The sequence below is a fragment of the Daphnia carinata genome, chromosome 9 (assembly GCF_022539665.2).
Source record: "Daphnia carinata strain CSIRO-1 chromosome 9, CSIRO_AGI_Dcar_HiC_V3, whole genome shotgun sequence".
Classification (NCBI taxonomy): Eukaryota; Metazoa; Arthropoda; class Branchiopoda; order Diplostraca; family Daphniidae; genus Daphnia; species Daphnia carinata.
In genome coordinates, this window is record NC_081339.1 from 3,389,378 (window position 1) to 3,403,458 (window position 14,081).

Here is a 14,081-nt window from a genome sequence, read left to right on the forward strand (position 1 = left end):
AGCCGAACGCGTTCGCGGTCAAGTGGCAAAGGATTTCCTGTTGACAACAACTGATTCTACTATCGCTTGGCGTTTCTCAACTGTCGTAAAAATTTCATCCTCTTATCATTGAATTGGTGAGAGACCCCGTAGTGGTGGAACTTGTATACGAAGTTGTATGTTCAACTTGAAACGTCACATCTTCAAGGATACTTTTAAATACTCAAAAATATAATACCTTCCTAAAGCCTTCCTACCTACTAACCTGCTAGGCGCACTATTGTACGCTCTTCTGGTGTTAGAAACAGTAAGAAACAACAAAAACTTACGAGTATCGAATTGGGTCACACAGCCCGATGATTAGCTGCCTGTATCCATGAACCTAGTGGCGTGGGAGACTTACGAACAACCTACGAGCTACGATTACCTCTTCTCTACCTTTCAGTTTGTAGGTCGATCTTCAAGGTAGTGAACGGTACTTCAGATCGAATTTTGTGCCATTTTAGCCCCGTTATAGTAGGCATGGCTCTTTCTTTTTTCTTTCTTGAAGGCGTAGAATCTTGCGTCTTGATCCGATGTTAATGTTGTAGAAGCTTGCTTTAATTCGATAGACGAAGAATCTTGCGAATCCGTTGTAGTGAAGATGCTGAATGTTGCGTAGTTCGATGAGATCGATGAATCTTGCGGATTTTGAATGATGTGGTGGGGTGGAGGGGAGGGTGGTGGGAGGAGAGCGTGGAGGGAAGGGAGGGCTTGGAAATTGGAGGTGGCGGGGATCAGCGGACCCGGGTCCGACAGAATACAAAGCGAGGGTGATAACCATTGTGCCAGAACCGCACATCCCCAACCAAATTTAGCTTTGGGTGTCTTTCAATTAAATAGGTAGCTTATGTATGTAATAAGTGAATGATGTATGGCGCTATGGCAGAGTTTACGGCTGCCATGCTGATTTCCCGGGTTCGGATCTTTTAATGCTATTAAATTTTTTTAATATTTCGTCAATTCCAACAATAAAATAAACAATATATTATAAATAACAATATAATAATTTAAATTTTATTCCTTGTTGCTTTATAGAGTAAAGATTCCCGCCCATTGGTACACGGCCACCTGGTGTTGAAATAGAAAACCAGTATGCAAACAAGCGACAATCGAAATTGCATCAACAGAGAAAGTTGCAAGCCTGCGACAGTTAGCTGTTGGAGATAAAATGACAATGCTTGTTCATTTCACTTGTTGTCTTTAGCATGAAGGCAATCGCTACAGAACTGCAAGATAAGAATCATGAATGAGTTTAGTGATTTTTGTAGAGCTTGGAAACTTGAATTTCCAGGAGAAGATTTGCCTACTGTTTGGGAAGAAGATACTCGGGCAAATCTTCTTAGGCATAAGAAAAACCTCGAGTATTTGAAGTCAGAAGTCCGCAAAGAAGAATTCTACGTCAAATTTCTTGAAGGAATACTTTCTAACGCCGGAAACAGAAAACAGCAAGTATTACCTAATCTTTCTGAAACTCTGACTGGAAGCTTACTTACTTCACAGGCTTTAGCAACAGAAAAGCCACATGCAGCATCGTCAGAGTCTGATTTTGTCACTGTTATTTCCATTATCAACAAACTTGAAAATTCTCAAGAACAATCAAAACAGGTAGCAGAAAGACCAAAAGCACCTCCAAAGCCTTTGAAACACTATTCAAGAAGTGTTTCAACCCCATCTGAAAGTCCCTCTAAAGGTAAACCAGAAGATTTGATAGCTTGGACAAAGCAGCAAATTCAGCAGTTACAAACAAAACCAACCCTTAAACATGGAGCTTCATCTGCTTCACCTCCACTTGTTACAACCAGAAGCATATCGGAAATTACAGCTGACTTAGGTTCAAAACGCCGGATAAGCTATGAAAATGTTAAAAATCCAAGAGCAGATTATGAAAATGTGTTGGGTAACTTTCCAAACAGGTAATCCAGGTTTAAAAGTAATATGTGTAAAAGCTTTTAAAAATTACTGTTATAACTACAGGGAACCAGAAAATGTACTGGGTAACTTTCCAAACAGGTAATAAATGAATAATTAAAAACCAGGGAAGGCCTTTAAAATTTTTCCAATTATTAACTATAGGGAACCAGAAAATGGAGATTTGAAAAGACTCACACCAATAACAGACATGGATTCTGATCAAGGAGCAGTATTACGAAATGTTGCCTTCTTTGAAAGTTCAAAAACTATTCTTCCTACAGTTTCCCCTTCCCAGCCAAATGAATTATCTGATGAAGATGCCTTCTATGACTCTGTCCCACAAGAAGAAAATGTTAGCTACATTGATGGTTAGTTAATGAAATACCTTTATCAAAATGATATGTTTATTAATATGTTCCCTATTTTACTGCTTTAGCTGAAAATTACATTTATCTCCTGGATAAACCAGATGAAAGTGATGAACGAGAAATGGAAACAGAGAGGAATGGAACTTTAAAGTCCTTTAGCAGCACTATATCTGACGATAGCAGTAGCACAGGAAGCCTCCGGCGTCGTTTGTACGCTAATTTGTCTAACTTAGATGATTTGGATTCATCTCGGTGAGATTTGGGTTTAATTCTTCATTTAACAGGATACTGATTCTATATTCATGTTGCAGACCTTTGACAGCTAAACAGCAGCTTGTTTTACAGAATTTCTTTGATAGTGAAGAAAACTATGTAGGAGCCCTTAATGTAGTCCTACATTACAGCAAAGCCTTAACAGCTGCTTTAAGCAGTTCCCAACCTGTTTTAACTAAAGAAGAAATTGCCTGCATATTCTTCCATATTCCTCAGCTACATTTTCACCATGCCGAATTTCTACAAAACATCAAAAGTATAAAACTCGTTGATTCCAACCTCATTCAGGTATTGATTTAAAATTATTCGTATGTGGTATCTTCCAAAAATGAATATTTATTCCATTTTAGGCTGTTCAGTTGCTTAAAAACTTTTCCGACAATGTTCTTCCCGAGTACGCTATATTCTTGTCAAATTTCAAAGAGGCGTTGGAAATGACAAGAAAAGCATGCCAACATTCAACTCAGTTTGCTGATTTGGTTCGTCGAATAAAATTGAGGTCCAGCAATCAACAAATGGTCATTACTCTAGATGACTTGTTACATAAGCCAGTTGCTCGTATTCAACGACATGTTGCCGTTATACAAGTAAACTTACTAGTAAAAGGTTTATCGACTGATGTTGGTGACACCTTTTCATTGTAGGATTTGCTTGATGTGAGTGGGCCAGATGAACCTGCATATGGAATGCTACAAGAAGTTCAGCTGATAACAAAGACTTTTCTTAGCGAATTCAGCACAAATCAACTTCAGTCATTATTTCCGGCCCAGACTGCCAGAAATCATCCGGTCACCCAATCTAGCGTAATCTGTCGTTCTTTAAACTTTCATTTGTTAGTAGAATGTACCACTAACTCGGTAGCGGATTTCTTCCATAATTTTTTGGTGATTAGTAATGTAAAGTTACCCCTATACAGAGGCATTTAGTTAAAAACGGTTTCTTAGTGGAGCTTCAGGCAGATGGAAAAAGAAAACAACGGCACTGCTTCCTCTTTACTGACCTTATAGTCTGTACCAAATATAAAGGAGCTGGAGCTAATTTGGAAATCAAATGGTATCTTCCATTGGCCCAAATTTCTGTTTCGATGGATGATTCTGCTGCTAAATTGAATATTTCCGCATTAACAAACGTCGCGTCTTTAAGGTTAGTGAAAATGAGAAAATATCTTAAAGCTCATTTCTGTGTTGGATATTGTTATGGGTTACATCGATTGTGGTTTGTTACCAAAAATTTTCTCATGATATTTTTAACCAAAATTAATTGCACAGGTCTCAGGCAGCCGCTGCACGAACGCAATTGGAGCGCTCCTCAACTGGATCGGACAGGCAACGGAAGAAGTTGGCTTGTTTAGAGGCTAAATTGCTTTTAGACTCGCCCAACCTTCCGTTAAAGTTTTCCTATAAACCTAAAGGAGCATGTAGCAAATCAAGCCAATCGTTCACTTTCTTGCTTTCTTCGGAGTTTGAACGGACATTGTGGGTAGAGGCAACAGAAACCCTGAGGAGAAACATTGAGCGGTTACCTGTTGTTTACCTACAACCAGAAGAGGTAGAAACCCACATCAAAGCCTGCCGAACAGCGGTTGAGCCGCTTGTTGGACTTATGAAGAGTTTAGCTGTACAAGCAATCGGTGGAGAACTACAAGTGGTAGTACACTCCCTTCTTGGATTGCCAAAGCATTGCGGTATGATTCTGAAAGGGGGAAACCCCTAAACAGCGCCAGTTATTGTGCCTAAAAATTTTCCTTCTCTATAGATGTTTACGTGGTATTCGAATTAGACTCGTATGGGCATTACTTTCATAAAGCTCGGACCAGGATGGCAGTTAAAAGCTTGGAACCTCGGTGGGAGGAAGATTTTCATATTGATCTGGAAGGAGCGCGAGGAATGCGGATTTTATTGTACGAAGAAGATGCAAAACAAACGCATATTTTACGTGGCAAAGCTGAACTTGAGGTAACTATTAGATTTTATGCTCGACGGCACACTTAACAACCCAGTTTCTTACTTCTTGAATTTGTATTTAGCTCTCTGGTCCATGGTTAAAATCTTTGAATGGCCCGCAGTACATCCCACTAACTAACCAGTTTTCTACTCGATTATCTTCAGCAGAAGCTACATCGGATAGTGACCTAACCTTGTGTTTAAGTTTCCGTTACATATCCCATGATGTAACGTTACGCCGGCCGGCATTGCGCGGTACGTCCTCCAACATCTTTGGCGTTCCTATTGAAGAGGTAAGAATGCGTTAAACCGTTTACCTACCAAAAACTTTGTTTAGCTCCTAAACTTCTAATTGCAGGTGTGTCATCGGGAGAAACGAAGCATACCACTCATTATCACCTGCTGTGTCCGTGAAGTTGAGCGTAGAGGGCTAGAAGAGCTGGGCATATACAGAGTGTCAGGCCTTGCTACCGACATAGCTAAGCTACGCAAAACTTTTGATACTCGTAAGTTATCTCTAGTACACTGGATTTTATTATCACAATACTTACGGTTTTCCCAAGGTGGTCTGGAGTCAGATGCTATTCTGAAGGACGTTGATATTAATTCCACGAGCGGTTTGCTGAAATTATATTTACGCCAGCTACCAGAAGCGCTATTCACCGACAGACTTTATCCGCATTTTCTTCAGGTTGAAAATTAACTGGAAACGTAAAAAACAAACAAATAACAAAGTCACATGTCTCTTTTCGATTTCAGGCATTTAGCACACTAGACGTGGCAGCTTCCATGAGTGGTGTTGAGGACATTACAAGTGATGGTGGCGCAAGAACGCTGACCATACTCTTCTCCTCGTTACCTCAATTGAACCAAACGGTCATTTTGTATTTGTTGGACCATTTGGTTCGGTGAGTCTAAATTGATTGTCATTTTTTATATTCTTGAAGCCATTAGTTACGATGCCACCGATAACGTTTGTCTTTAATTCCTTTAGTGTCAACAGCAAAGAAGTGAAAAACAAGATGTCTCTCCATAATCTAGCTACTGTCTTCGGCCCTACGTTGTTGCGACCAGCTCCTACTTCAGACGCTCCTGATAGTCTTGATCAATTGGCGATGGGAACAATTGATGTAATGGCGCAAGCAGGAATACTTCACTTTTTCCTACTTAGAAGAGCACGCCGCCTTCCAATTCAGTTCCCGACTGCTTGATGTACTTTACCGCAGCTACCCTACACACGTCCATCTGGGATCAATTGTAAGGCACACGCCCGTTCAGTAAGAAACTAATCTTAATGATTCTCACGTTAGAAACTAGAACAACAGGGACCATTATTCTTTTCATTAAGTCAAAAAGATGCAATATTTTATCTTCTGTTGATATTGCCTAAGACAACGTCAATGAGATGTGTTACATTTTAGATCTTAATCCAGAGCTGACCATTTCTTATACAAAACATGTTGCCATGATAACAAAGTCGTAGTTTAAGAGTTTTAGAGTTACTTAAATTTTGGTATAATTCAGAAGGCTATATTTTTGGTGCATTTTGTTTGTATGTTCGTAGAGTTGTGATATAGTAATCGCGGTATACTACAGCAATTACATGCATAACCGCCTTCGTAAAACGGATAAGTTTGAGACAATGTTTGTTTTTTTTGGTTTTTTTTTTTCGTTTCGTATGTCCTAGATCAGTACAGTACAGTAATATGTATACGTAAAATATTCGTACTACTCTGCGCTATTCACAAGACAATGAAGAAAAAAAGCCTTTATTAATTTGTCCGACTTTTAAATTGGATAAACGACACAAGAATTCACATTAGTCCCAGAACTTTATCAGCCCATCCCACCCAGCTGAAGCAATCTTCGATGTCTCGTGAGGATGCCATAAAACGGAACTACAAACTGCTTGATGTGCTTTCCATCTAGCCAACACTCGAGTTGTTTTCCAATCCCAAACGAAGACTTTGCCATCAGCGTCGCCAGAGATGACATAGCTGCAAGCAACGAAAACCAATTGAATTCGATAACATCCAAATTTTAAAAAAACGTATCAGCGGCGAAAGACAAAAATGTTAACAACGAACCTCATTTCAGGAGAGAAATCAAGGCCACAAGCATAACCAGCGACCATGTGTCCTTTGAAAGTTTTTTTCCTATTGAGTTTAAAGCGATTCAACGCAGAATAAATGACAATCTTGTTGTCCATGCTCTGGCATCCGAGCCACTTCAGATTTGGAGCCAAGGTAACAGCAGGCATGGAATGCATCGTAGGATCAGCAATATATTTCATATCCACAGGAATATCCCTAGGTAAAAAAAAATAACAATTATGTTTACTCATGTTAACTATCTAATGCGCTTTTTCAACACACCATTCCCATACGCGCAAACTCTTGTCGTCGGAAGTAGACACAAATCTACGGTTCTCATCGACGAAGGTAATTGTGTTGACGGCACCTAAATGCCGATCGTATTCCTGTACAGCTTCTCCGGTACGAGTGTCCCACTACGTAAATAAGAAATAGGTAACCATCTAGGAGTAAATGGGATACGTAAAGCTGTTAACAACTTACGCAGACAATTTTTTTATCTGCCATGCCAGCCACAAAAAGATGTTGTTTATCTTCTTCAGGGTTGAACTTGACGCAGTAGGGAACTTTTTTGTTGGTAAATCGAGATACAACCTGTCCTGTTTCGGTATCCCATAATTTTATGTAACGATCATACGCTGCAGAAAGAAATTTTTCGCCTCCATTGTTGAAGGCAATATCTCGAACAGCTTGCCGATGACCAAAATAAGTTCGGACGCAGCGCCGATCTTTGTATACTTCCCAGATCTAATGAGTGAAATATTCAAAAGCTACTTTTTAACAGGATAAATTTCAACCATCAACAAACCTTGACTCTCCCATCCATGCTGCATGAAAGAAGTAGGTGGGCAGTCTTGGGGAACCACCGAATTTGGGCAACTCCCTTGTTGTGTCCTGTCCAGGCATGAATTTGTTTTTTGGGGATGAAACATTTATTAGGAGGAGTATCAGAACGCAAATTGACTCCAATGTCGTGAGGTGCGTGTAAAAAGTTTCGGCCTTGGTAATCCACAGGGTCATCAACTGTAAAAATGATGATTATTTCAGTTTTCTTATGCATATAGTACACTGAAGAAGTTTCTTACTGTGAAGTGATGTTTTTTCTTCAATGGCTTTTTCTTCATACCTGGGTTTACCCCTTTTCTTCATTTTAGCTAAGTACTCATCAAGCTCTGCTTTGTCAGCCTGCAATGACAAATTTTTTTTTTTTTTTTTTTTTTTTTTTTTTACCTTTTGTTTTTAGTAAAAGGATATACTGTTTTACCTCGGAGGGCTTAGCGCTTCGACTTTCATTTTCATAGGGAGCCCAAGGTCCTTTATATCCTTCTAAATCAGCAGAATCATCATTCTTTTCTATTTTCCTTTTCACTCCAGCTCTGCTGGGATCAGGTCTATTGGGATTCTCAAACACTGTTCGTCCGGAGGAGGATTCAGCTGACTCGATGTCACCTACATAACTGTTTCCTTCATTCTGAGACAGTCCAACAGTAGGATCTAGGGCATAACCTGTTTACACAGTAATCTTTGAGTGGCTGGAACAAAATCTGAAGCAAAACATATTCTTACCAAAACTGGTAAAAGTTTTACGCTGTGCCTCAAACTGGAATTCACTTAGATGGGCTGGCTCAACAAATCCAGCAACTGTATTCCTATGTGCTCTTTGTTGCCCAGTTTTGAAAGGGCAATCAGGTCCCAACGTGGGGGCAAAGAGTTCTTCTGCTTTAGGATTATATAGCAGTTCTTTAGAAGAAGGATCTACATGCCGCAGAGGATCTAATTCCTCCTATAAAGTTTATCACAGTTATTCAAATTCACATAATCTTGTAAAAATTATAACTTGCATTTGGTAAAACGTCGGGTGCTGCCGTTACGGGAACGATTAACTTCTGATTAATTAACTCCGACGTATTAATGGGGTTAAGATGAGAATCTTCTCCACTTCCACTATCATCATCACTACTTCCATATTCGCGCAAAGCTGCCACGGAGGCCATTACAATATTATTTATTTAACAAGCCAAAAACTTTTTCAACTATCTCATTTGCAAACCGCGAAAAGATACAACCAAAATGTCAAGCAACACGTTAGAAGCAGGGTTGCCAGTGATTACATCGCCAAGAAAGCGAAAAAAGGTAATTCATAAATATTTAGAAGGTAAAATAAAATAGACTTCGGTTTGTTTTTTATACGGATTGATTAATTACATAGCTTTCCATTTGATATTTTGAAAATTTATTTTCGTAACTAAATCGCGCTTTCATGCCCCATGTTGTTAGTTACCATCTGACTGCATAGAAAAGTATAGATTGGCTACTTCAACAAAAACAGCATGCTTATTTCTATGTTTCAAATCTTTTTCCTTTTTAAATAAATCTAGAATGAAATTTGAACCATTTCGTGGAAGCTACAGATGGGATGGGACACTGGAACTTGTCCCTTTCTACAATTTGCATGAGATCAGAAATCTACATTTATTTCTCATGTAGATGGCGCGGAAAAAAGTGACAGCAGTCGCATGGCAGTCCGTACTTACTATATCCACTAAACCTGCCAGCAGGGCGAGTAGTCTGCTTTTGTCAGCCAGGGCATTTATGCCACAACAGCGTTTAGAATTATCACACGGTGGTGGTGGCAAAAAGCTGGATGCAAAGTTTGATAAGCGATGAACATTGAAATTGGGTGATTCCTATAACGAGCAGAACAAGACCAGTTAATTGGATTGGATGGAAATTCATAGACTTGTGGGAGTGTGCTGCCTATTTCATTCTTGTGCAATAGTTGCTCTGGAGGGCAACTCGGTTCGAAATGGGTCTCGAGAATATTTTACCTACCTATCATAGGTCACCGACCAAGTTACCGATATCTCTAAACAAATTGTGTCGCTCCAAGGAAAGAGTTTTGCTGGGGTTTGTGTGTTTTGGACTTGTGGTGGGCTGCTTTGGAACAGTTTTCTTTCTCCCTGAGCTACGTACAGGGATTGCTTTGCCATCAATCAATAGTGTGTACAAGGTCTATGAACATGTGCAGAAAGTTGGGCCAGAATTTATATTGCAACTACCACCATTAGCAAAAGATGATGTTCATGAAGGCAGAGCACAACAACATCATGGTCAAATTGACAAACCTGATTTTCATTTACTTGAAGACCAGGCCAGACTAAAAGCCAAAATTGAAACACAAGAAAGGCTAGAGCTGGAGCAAAATCAGATGAAAGTTCTTCCTAGGCCTGTCATTCCATCAAGTAAAAGTGAAGCTGGTGTTTCTGGGTACTATTATTTTAATTTACATTTTGTGTTTAAAGCTTATTATACATCTTATTGTATCACCAATATTCATTACAGCAGCACTACACAACCTGATGGAGGTATCAAGGGAGAAAGCGGTGAAAACGTTCGTTATCAACAAAAAAATCGGCTGCCAAAGGTTCAGGGTGGTGGCGATCTTGAACCAGATATAAGGGCGAAAAGAGAAACTGTTCGACAGGTATAAATAGTTTCTGGCATTTTATGTATCCACAGAAAGTTCCTGTAGATATCAGTAATGATATGCTGTTTTTGGTTTTCGTACCGCATTAAAAAACAGATCTAATCGACCATTTCATACTGCTACGTCCTTGTTGAGAAGCCTGATAACCTTATTAATTCTCAGGGATGAAAATAGGTTGCAGTAATCTTGTTTGTCAAATGTTAAACCTTGTCGAAATCCGAATATAATATTGTCTTACAGTAGCCGAAGTATCTTTTCGATAATCTCTAGGTTATACCTGGTTTCGGCTTAGGTGATATTAGAATAAAATTTTAGAATAAATACTACCTGTAGATTTAATAATTGCTAGGCTAAACATAATTAAAATTAATTTTTTTATAGATGATGAAGCATGCATGGGACAACTACGCCACGTACGCCTGGGGGAAAAATGAATTACGGCCGATCAGTCACAAAGGCCATAGCGCATCAATTTTTGGGTCGGGCAACTACGGAGCTTCAATTGTCGACGGTCTTGATACCCTTTACATCATGGGATTCATGGACGAGTTTAAGCGAGGTCGAGATTGGGTGGAAGACAACTTAAATTTGACAGGAGTGGTAATCACGCATACATTGTTATCGTAATTCTTGTACGAACCCTGTAATCTTTTATATTTGTTCGTCTTTGTTAGTCGTCGGAGTTATCCGTTTTCGAGACTAATATTCGGTTTGTTGGTGGCTTACTTTCGTGCTATGCCATAACTGGCGATTCAATGTTTCGGGAAAAAGCCCTACATATCGCCGAGAAACTACTGCCGGCATTTAATACGCTTACGGGTATACCACATGCATTGATTAATATCGGTTCCGGGGTAAGTGACTTCGTTTCATGATCAAATTCAAAACTTTAATGCCTATCTTTTTCCTCCATCTTCGTAGACGAGTAAAAATTACGCGTGGGCCAGTAGTGGTTCCAGTATCCTTTCCGAATTCGGGACAATGAGTTTAGAGTTTAACTATTTGTCAGATGTGACTGGCAATCCAGTTTTTCGGCAAAAAATTGAGAAAATCACACAGGTTATCAAGAAACAGGATAGACCGGACGGGCTATATCCCAATTATCTTAATCCGAAAACTGGACGATGGGGCCAACAGCATATTTCTATGGGCGCATTAGGAGATTCGTTTTACGAATACCTATTGAAATCGTGGCTACAGAGCGGTAAAACAAATGACGAGGCCAAAGAAATGTATGTCGACGCCATGGATGCCGCAGTGGGGAAGTTGATCCAAAAGTCAAACGGCGGCCTAACTTACTTTGCCGAAATGAAGTTTAATCGACTTGAACACAAAATGGACCACCTGGCGTGTTTTACAGGTTTGCGTACATATTTTGTTTTTACGTATTTTCTGTAATTTTTCCATTTACTCATAGGCGGAATGCTGGCCTTGGGAGGCACACATTTAGAGGAACCGTTGAAGAGTAAACATAAAGAATTGGGGGTAGCCATCACACACACCTGTCATGAGTCTTATGATCGAACCAACACCAAACTTGGGCCCGAGGCTTTCCGCTTTTCCGATGCAATTGAAGCCAAAGCCTTGAAGTCTAATGAAAAATACTATATTTTACGACCGGAAGTTATCGAATCTTACTTCGTCCTTTGGAGACTAACCCATGACGTACGTTACCGGCAATGGGGATGGGAAGCTGTACAGGCCCTAGAGAAGCATTGTCGTGTTGACGGTGGATATACCGGCATCAAGAACGTCTACAGTGATGAACCCACACAAGATGATGTCCAGCAAAGTTTTTTTCTGGCTGAAACGTTAAAGGTAAGCAAGTATCTCAAATTTACGACAAGGCAGTGTAGTAACTTTTTATTTCCGATTTGCAGTATCTCTATCTTCTCTTTAGCGACGATGATTTGGTTTCTCTTGACGAATGGGTGTTCAACACGGAAGCCCACCCTCTACCAATTAAAAAGGTTAATCTTCTCTATCGAGGTATATAGAAACGAATGTAACAGTCTTTGTAAATCAGAAAACTAAGAAAGAGCTAGCACCGTTTCCTATAATTGTTTTGAAATGGCACGTGTGTAACACCTGATTAACAGAACGTACCCCTAGGTGTACTCGTAATTGTTTTCCTCCGTTCGTGGAATGGATTTGTTTGACCGTTCATTTAAATGACGCTGTTACGTTAACAAAGTCAAGTGTTGCTTAGTGTAAGGCTATCTGCAATTTAAATGTTATTTTACATCTTCATCCAGTTAAACAATTAGGGTAGTTTTCCCATTTTGCATCAGTTGTAGCGAAATTTGTGAATTATTTGGATTGCGTCGTTTGAAATGTTTCCATTCACTATAAGAACTGTTGTTAATGACAATTTAAGGACATTTAATAATGACCATTATTGTTCCAACTCTAAAGCCGCCTGTACACACGACAAGAATAGGGGGAATCAAAGCTCCACCATGAATGCAGTTTTGTTTCGCACTGGATTTCCTTTTGTAATGTTATCATTCGATATGCATGTGCATCAAATCAGAGGGTAAATAAAAAGAATTTTATTATCACAGTGGTATTAGATAGCAGATTTTCTGTATATAACAATTGCTTCGAGGAACTTAGTTCGCCAGATTGCGTGAATGCGCCAGCATTCACTGTCTTTCAACTGGAACGGCTGTGGATCGCAGTAACGTTCATGATTATTCTCATCCGGGCCTATCAGAATCACACAGTCACCTGTGTAGCTTTCGAGATACGCTTCAAAGGCTTTCAAATTGTTGAAGTAACAGAATAGTAACGCAAACTGAGGATTAAGTCGTGGCACTATTGCGGGATCAATGCATTCAATTTCATTCCAAAATTTTGGAGGGCTAAATCTGCTTTCCCACCAACCTTGGTCAATTTCGTAGCCTATTACAGGCAGACCTGCACGAATAAAAGCCGTTCTCTCGTGTTAATTTTGTACGTTTTTTAGTGCTTTCTACAAGGAAAGAATAACGTTCGTTATCTTTTTTACGTACTTGTTGAAGAATTAATGATCCATTCGAGCAGACCAGTACCACAACCAATACTAGATATTCCCTTTACTCCGATTGTTGTTAAACTTTTCACTAGAAAATCAACTCCGTCCAAGTCCGGCTGAAACCAGAGAAGTTTCTCGTCGCAAAAACCGTTTTCGAAGAGCCGAACAATACCTCGCCAGTCGCCTGCAAAGTTTGGGGATTTAAAATTATGCTTTAAAAAAAAGAGGGCTTCTTTGAAAACTAGAAACATAGAACACTAACCGATTTTGTACAGCTCCTTGATTTTATCTTTGCAACTGTCCATGGGTGTAGAGAAAATCTGTGGAACTTGTTCCCAGCCTCAAACGGCAGACGCAGGTTGGTAACTCAGCGAAATTCCTGATTTCTTATTTGTGACGACCCATTTATATGTTTCTATGTATAGTTCCTTTTCCTTTGGCAGGTTCGTCGAAGTTCATGGTTGTTGGCTAGGCGACAAGTTGAAGTCAGTTGGCATTACAGTTCAAAATCCTTAAAGAATTACATTGTTTACCATTTTTTGTGCGTATTTCACGCACAAAGTGTACATTTTGGGATAAAATTGATGTTGAAATGGTATAATTTCATTTTTTCAAGTACAACTGACGATTTGGGATTTATTATAATGCTGGAGTACTATGAAAATGGAGCTTTGTCTCTGAGACCGCGAGAATAAGCAATATGAATAAATAAAACAAATGCAAGGGAATTTACTAAAATCGGCATCTCGGCAACGTAGTAAAATCACGAGGTAGAACGAAAGGAGCAGGATAGAGGGTCCAAAATTAAAGAGTAGGTCCGGGTTTCCGGTTTTCAGAGAAAGGGTATGGAGTCCATACCCTTTCCATACTATGGACGTACGGTGTATGAGTAAGGGAAATTCATTGGAATTTCTCCGAATCTGAACACCAAAAGGTAGCTTTAAAGAAACGTTAATTCGTTGCGCTTTC

General features: G+C 39.5%; 4 protein-coding genes across 6 annotated transcripts; 2 read left to right on the forward strand and 2 right to left on the reverse strand.

Annotated features, from left to right (window-relative positions):
- Nucleotides 1-1,140: 1,140 nt before the first annotated feature.
- On the forward strand, nucleotides 1,141-6,236 carry LOC130688217 (active breakpoint cluster region-related protein-like). 2 transcript variants are annotated; one of them, XM_057511197.2, is made up of 15 exons: nucleotides 1,141-1,934; nucleotides 1,996-2,031; nucleotides 2,095-2,300; nucleotides 2,369-2,552; nucleotides 2,612-2,861; nucleotides 2,924-3,160; nucleotides 3,218-3,376; nucleotides 3,490-3,716; nucleotides 3,842-4,257; nucleotides 4,329-4,528; nucleotides 4,600-4,809; nucleotides 4,875-5,022; nucleotides 5,080-5,207; nucleotides 5,276-5,424; nucleotides 5,511-6,236. In XM_057511197.2, exons 1-15 carry the CDS (start codon nucleotides 1,264-1,266, stop codon nucleotides 5,725-5,727), a joined length of 3,438 nt encoding a protein of 1,145 aa, XP_057367180.1. In that variant the 5' UTR covers nucleotides 1,141-1,263; the 3' UTR covers nucleotides 5,728-6,236. The 2 variants fall into 2 exon arrangements, with proteins under 2 accessions (XP_057367180.1, XP_059352935.1); XM_059496952.1 differs by lacking the exon at nucleotides 1,996-2,031.
- Nucleotides 6,237-6,269: 33 nt separating this feature from the next.
- On the reverse strand, nucleotides 6,270-8,697 carry LOC130688218 (pre-mRNA-processing factor 17-like). Its single transcript, XM_057511198.2, has 9 exons — nucleotides 8,451-8,697; nucleotides 8,176-8,392; nucleotides 7,874-8,115; nucleotides 7,695-7,794; nucleotides 7,418-7,632; nucleotides 7,093-7,356; nucleotides 6,892-7,025; nucleotides 6,604-6,825; nucleotides 6,270-6,513 (listed from the first exon to the last, which is right to left on the reverse strand). The coding sequence occupies exons 1-9, from the start codon at nucleotides 8,601-8,603 to the stop codon at nucleotides 6,336-6,338; spliced, it is 1,725 nt and encodes a 574-aa protein (XP_057367181.1). The 5' UTR covers nucleotides 8,604-8,697; the 3' UTR covers nucleotides 6,270-6,335.
- Nucleotides 8,698-9,162: 465 nt separating this feature from the next.
- LOC130688189 (mannosyl-oligosaccharide 1,2-alpha-mannosidase IA-like) lies at nucleotides 9,163-12,657 on the forward strand. Of its 2 annotated transcripts, none has more exons than XM_057511145.2 (7): nucleotides 9,163-9,876; nucleotides 9,955-10,093; nucleotides 10,478-10,696; nucleotides 10,771-10,950; nucleotides 11,018-11,456; nucleotides 11,514-11,914; nucleotides 11,977-12,657. In XM_057511145.2, the coding sequence occupies exons 1-7, from the start codon at nucleotides 9,416-9,418 to the stop codon at nucleotides 12,091-12,093; spliced, it is 1,956 nt and encodes a 651-aa protein (XP_057367128.1). In that variant the 5' UTR covers nucleotides 9,163-9,415; the 3' UTR covers nucleotides 12,094-12,657. The 2 variants fall into 2 exon arrangements, with proteins under 2 accessions (XP_057367128.1, XP_057367129.2); XM_057511146.2 differs by having other exon boundaries at nucleotides 9,164-9,876; nucleotides 9,952-10,093.
- On the reverse strand, nucleotides 12,520-13,604 carry LOC130688208 (uncharacterized). The gene is made up of 3 exons (XM_057511183.2): nucleotides 13,375-13,604; nucleotides 13,111-13,296; nucleotides 12,520-13,015 (listed from the first exon to the last, which is right to left on the reverse strand). Exons 1-3 carry the CDS (start codon nucleotides 13,415-13,417, stop codon nucleotides 12,666-12,668), a joined length of 579 nt encoding a protein of 192 aa, XP_057367166.1. The 5' UTR covers nucleotides 13,418-13,604; the 3' UTR covers nucleotides 12,520-12,665.
- Between the last annotated feature and the right edge of the window lie 477 nt (nucleotides 13,605-14,081).

Coding starts and splice junctions, on each gene's coding strand:
- LOC130688189 (XM_057511146.2), top strand. CDS start 9,416: ATGGGTCTCGAGAATATTTTACCTACCTATCATAGGTCACCGACCAAG. Junction 10,951..11,017: donor TGATTAATATCGGTTCCGGG/GTAAGTGACTTC, acceptor CCATCTTCGTAG/ACGAGTAAAAATTACGCGTG. Junction 11,457..11,513: donor CCACCTGGCGTGTTTTACAG/GTTTGCGTACAT, acceptor ATTTACTCATAG/GCGGAATGCTGGCCTTGGGA.
- LOC130688217 (XM_057511197.2), top strand. CDS start 1,264: ATGAATGAGTTTAGTGATTTTTGTAGAGCTTGGAAACTTGAATTTCCA. Junction 2,301..2,368: donor AAATGTTAGCTACATTGATG/GTTAGTTAATGA, acceptor TTACTGCTTTAG/CTGAAAATTACATTTATCTC. Junction 3,377..3,489: donor ATCCGGTCACCCAATCTAGC/GTAATCTGTCGT, acceptor ACCCCTATACAG/AGGCATTTAGTTAAAAACGG.
- LOC130688208 (XM_057511183.2), bottom strand. CDS start 13,417: ATGGACAGTTGCAAAGATAAAATCAAGGAGCTGTACAAAATCG. Junction 13,297..13,374: donor CAAGGAGCTGTACAAAATCG/GTTAGTGTTCTA, acceptor CAAACTTTGCAG/GCGACTGGCGAGGTATTGTT. Junction 13,016..13,110: donor GATCATTAATTCTTCAACAA/GTACGTAAAAAA, acceptor TTATTCGTGCAG/GTCTGCCTGTAATAGGCTAC.
- LOC130688218 (XM_057511198.2), bottom strand. CDS start 8,603: ATGGCCTCCGTGGCAGCTTTGCGCGAATATGGAAGTAGTGATGATGAT. Junction 7,026..7,092: donor CAGATAAAAAAATTGTCTGC/GTAAGTTGTTAA, acceptor TTATTTACGTAG/TGGGACACTCGTACCGGAGA. Junction 6,826..6,891: donor AGTTTGCGCGTATGGGAATG/GTGTGTTGAAAA, acceptor TTTTTTACCTAG/GGATATTCCTGTGGATATGA.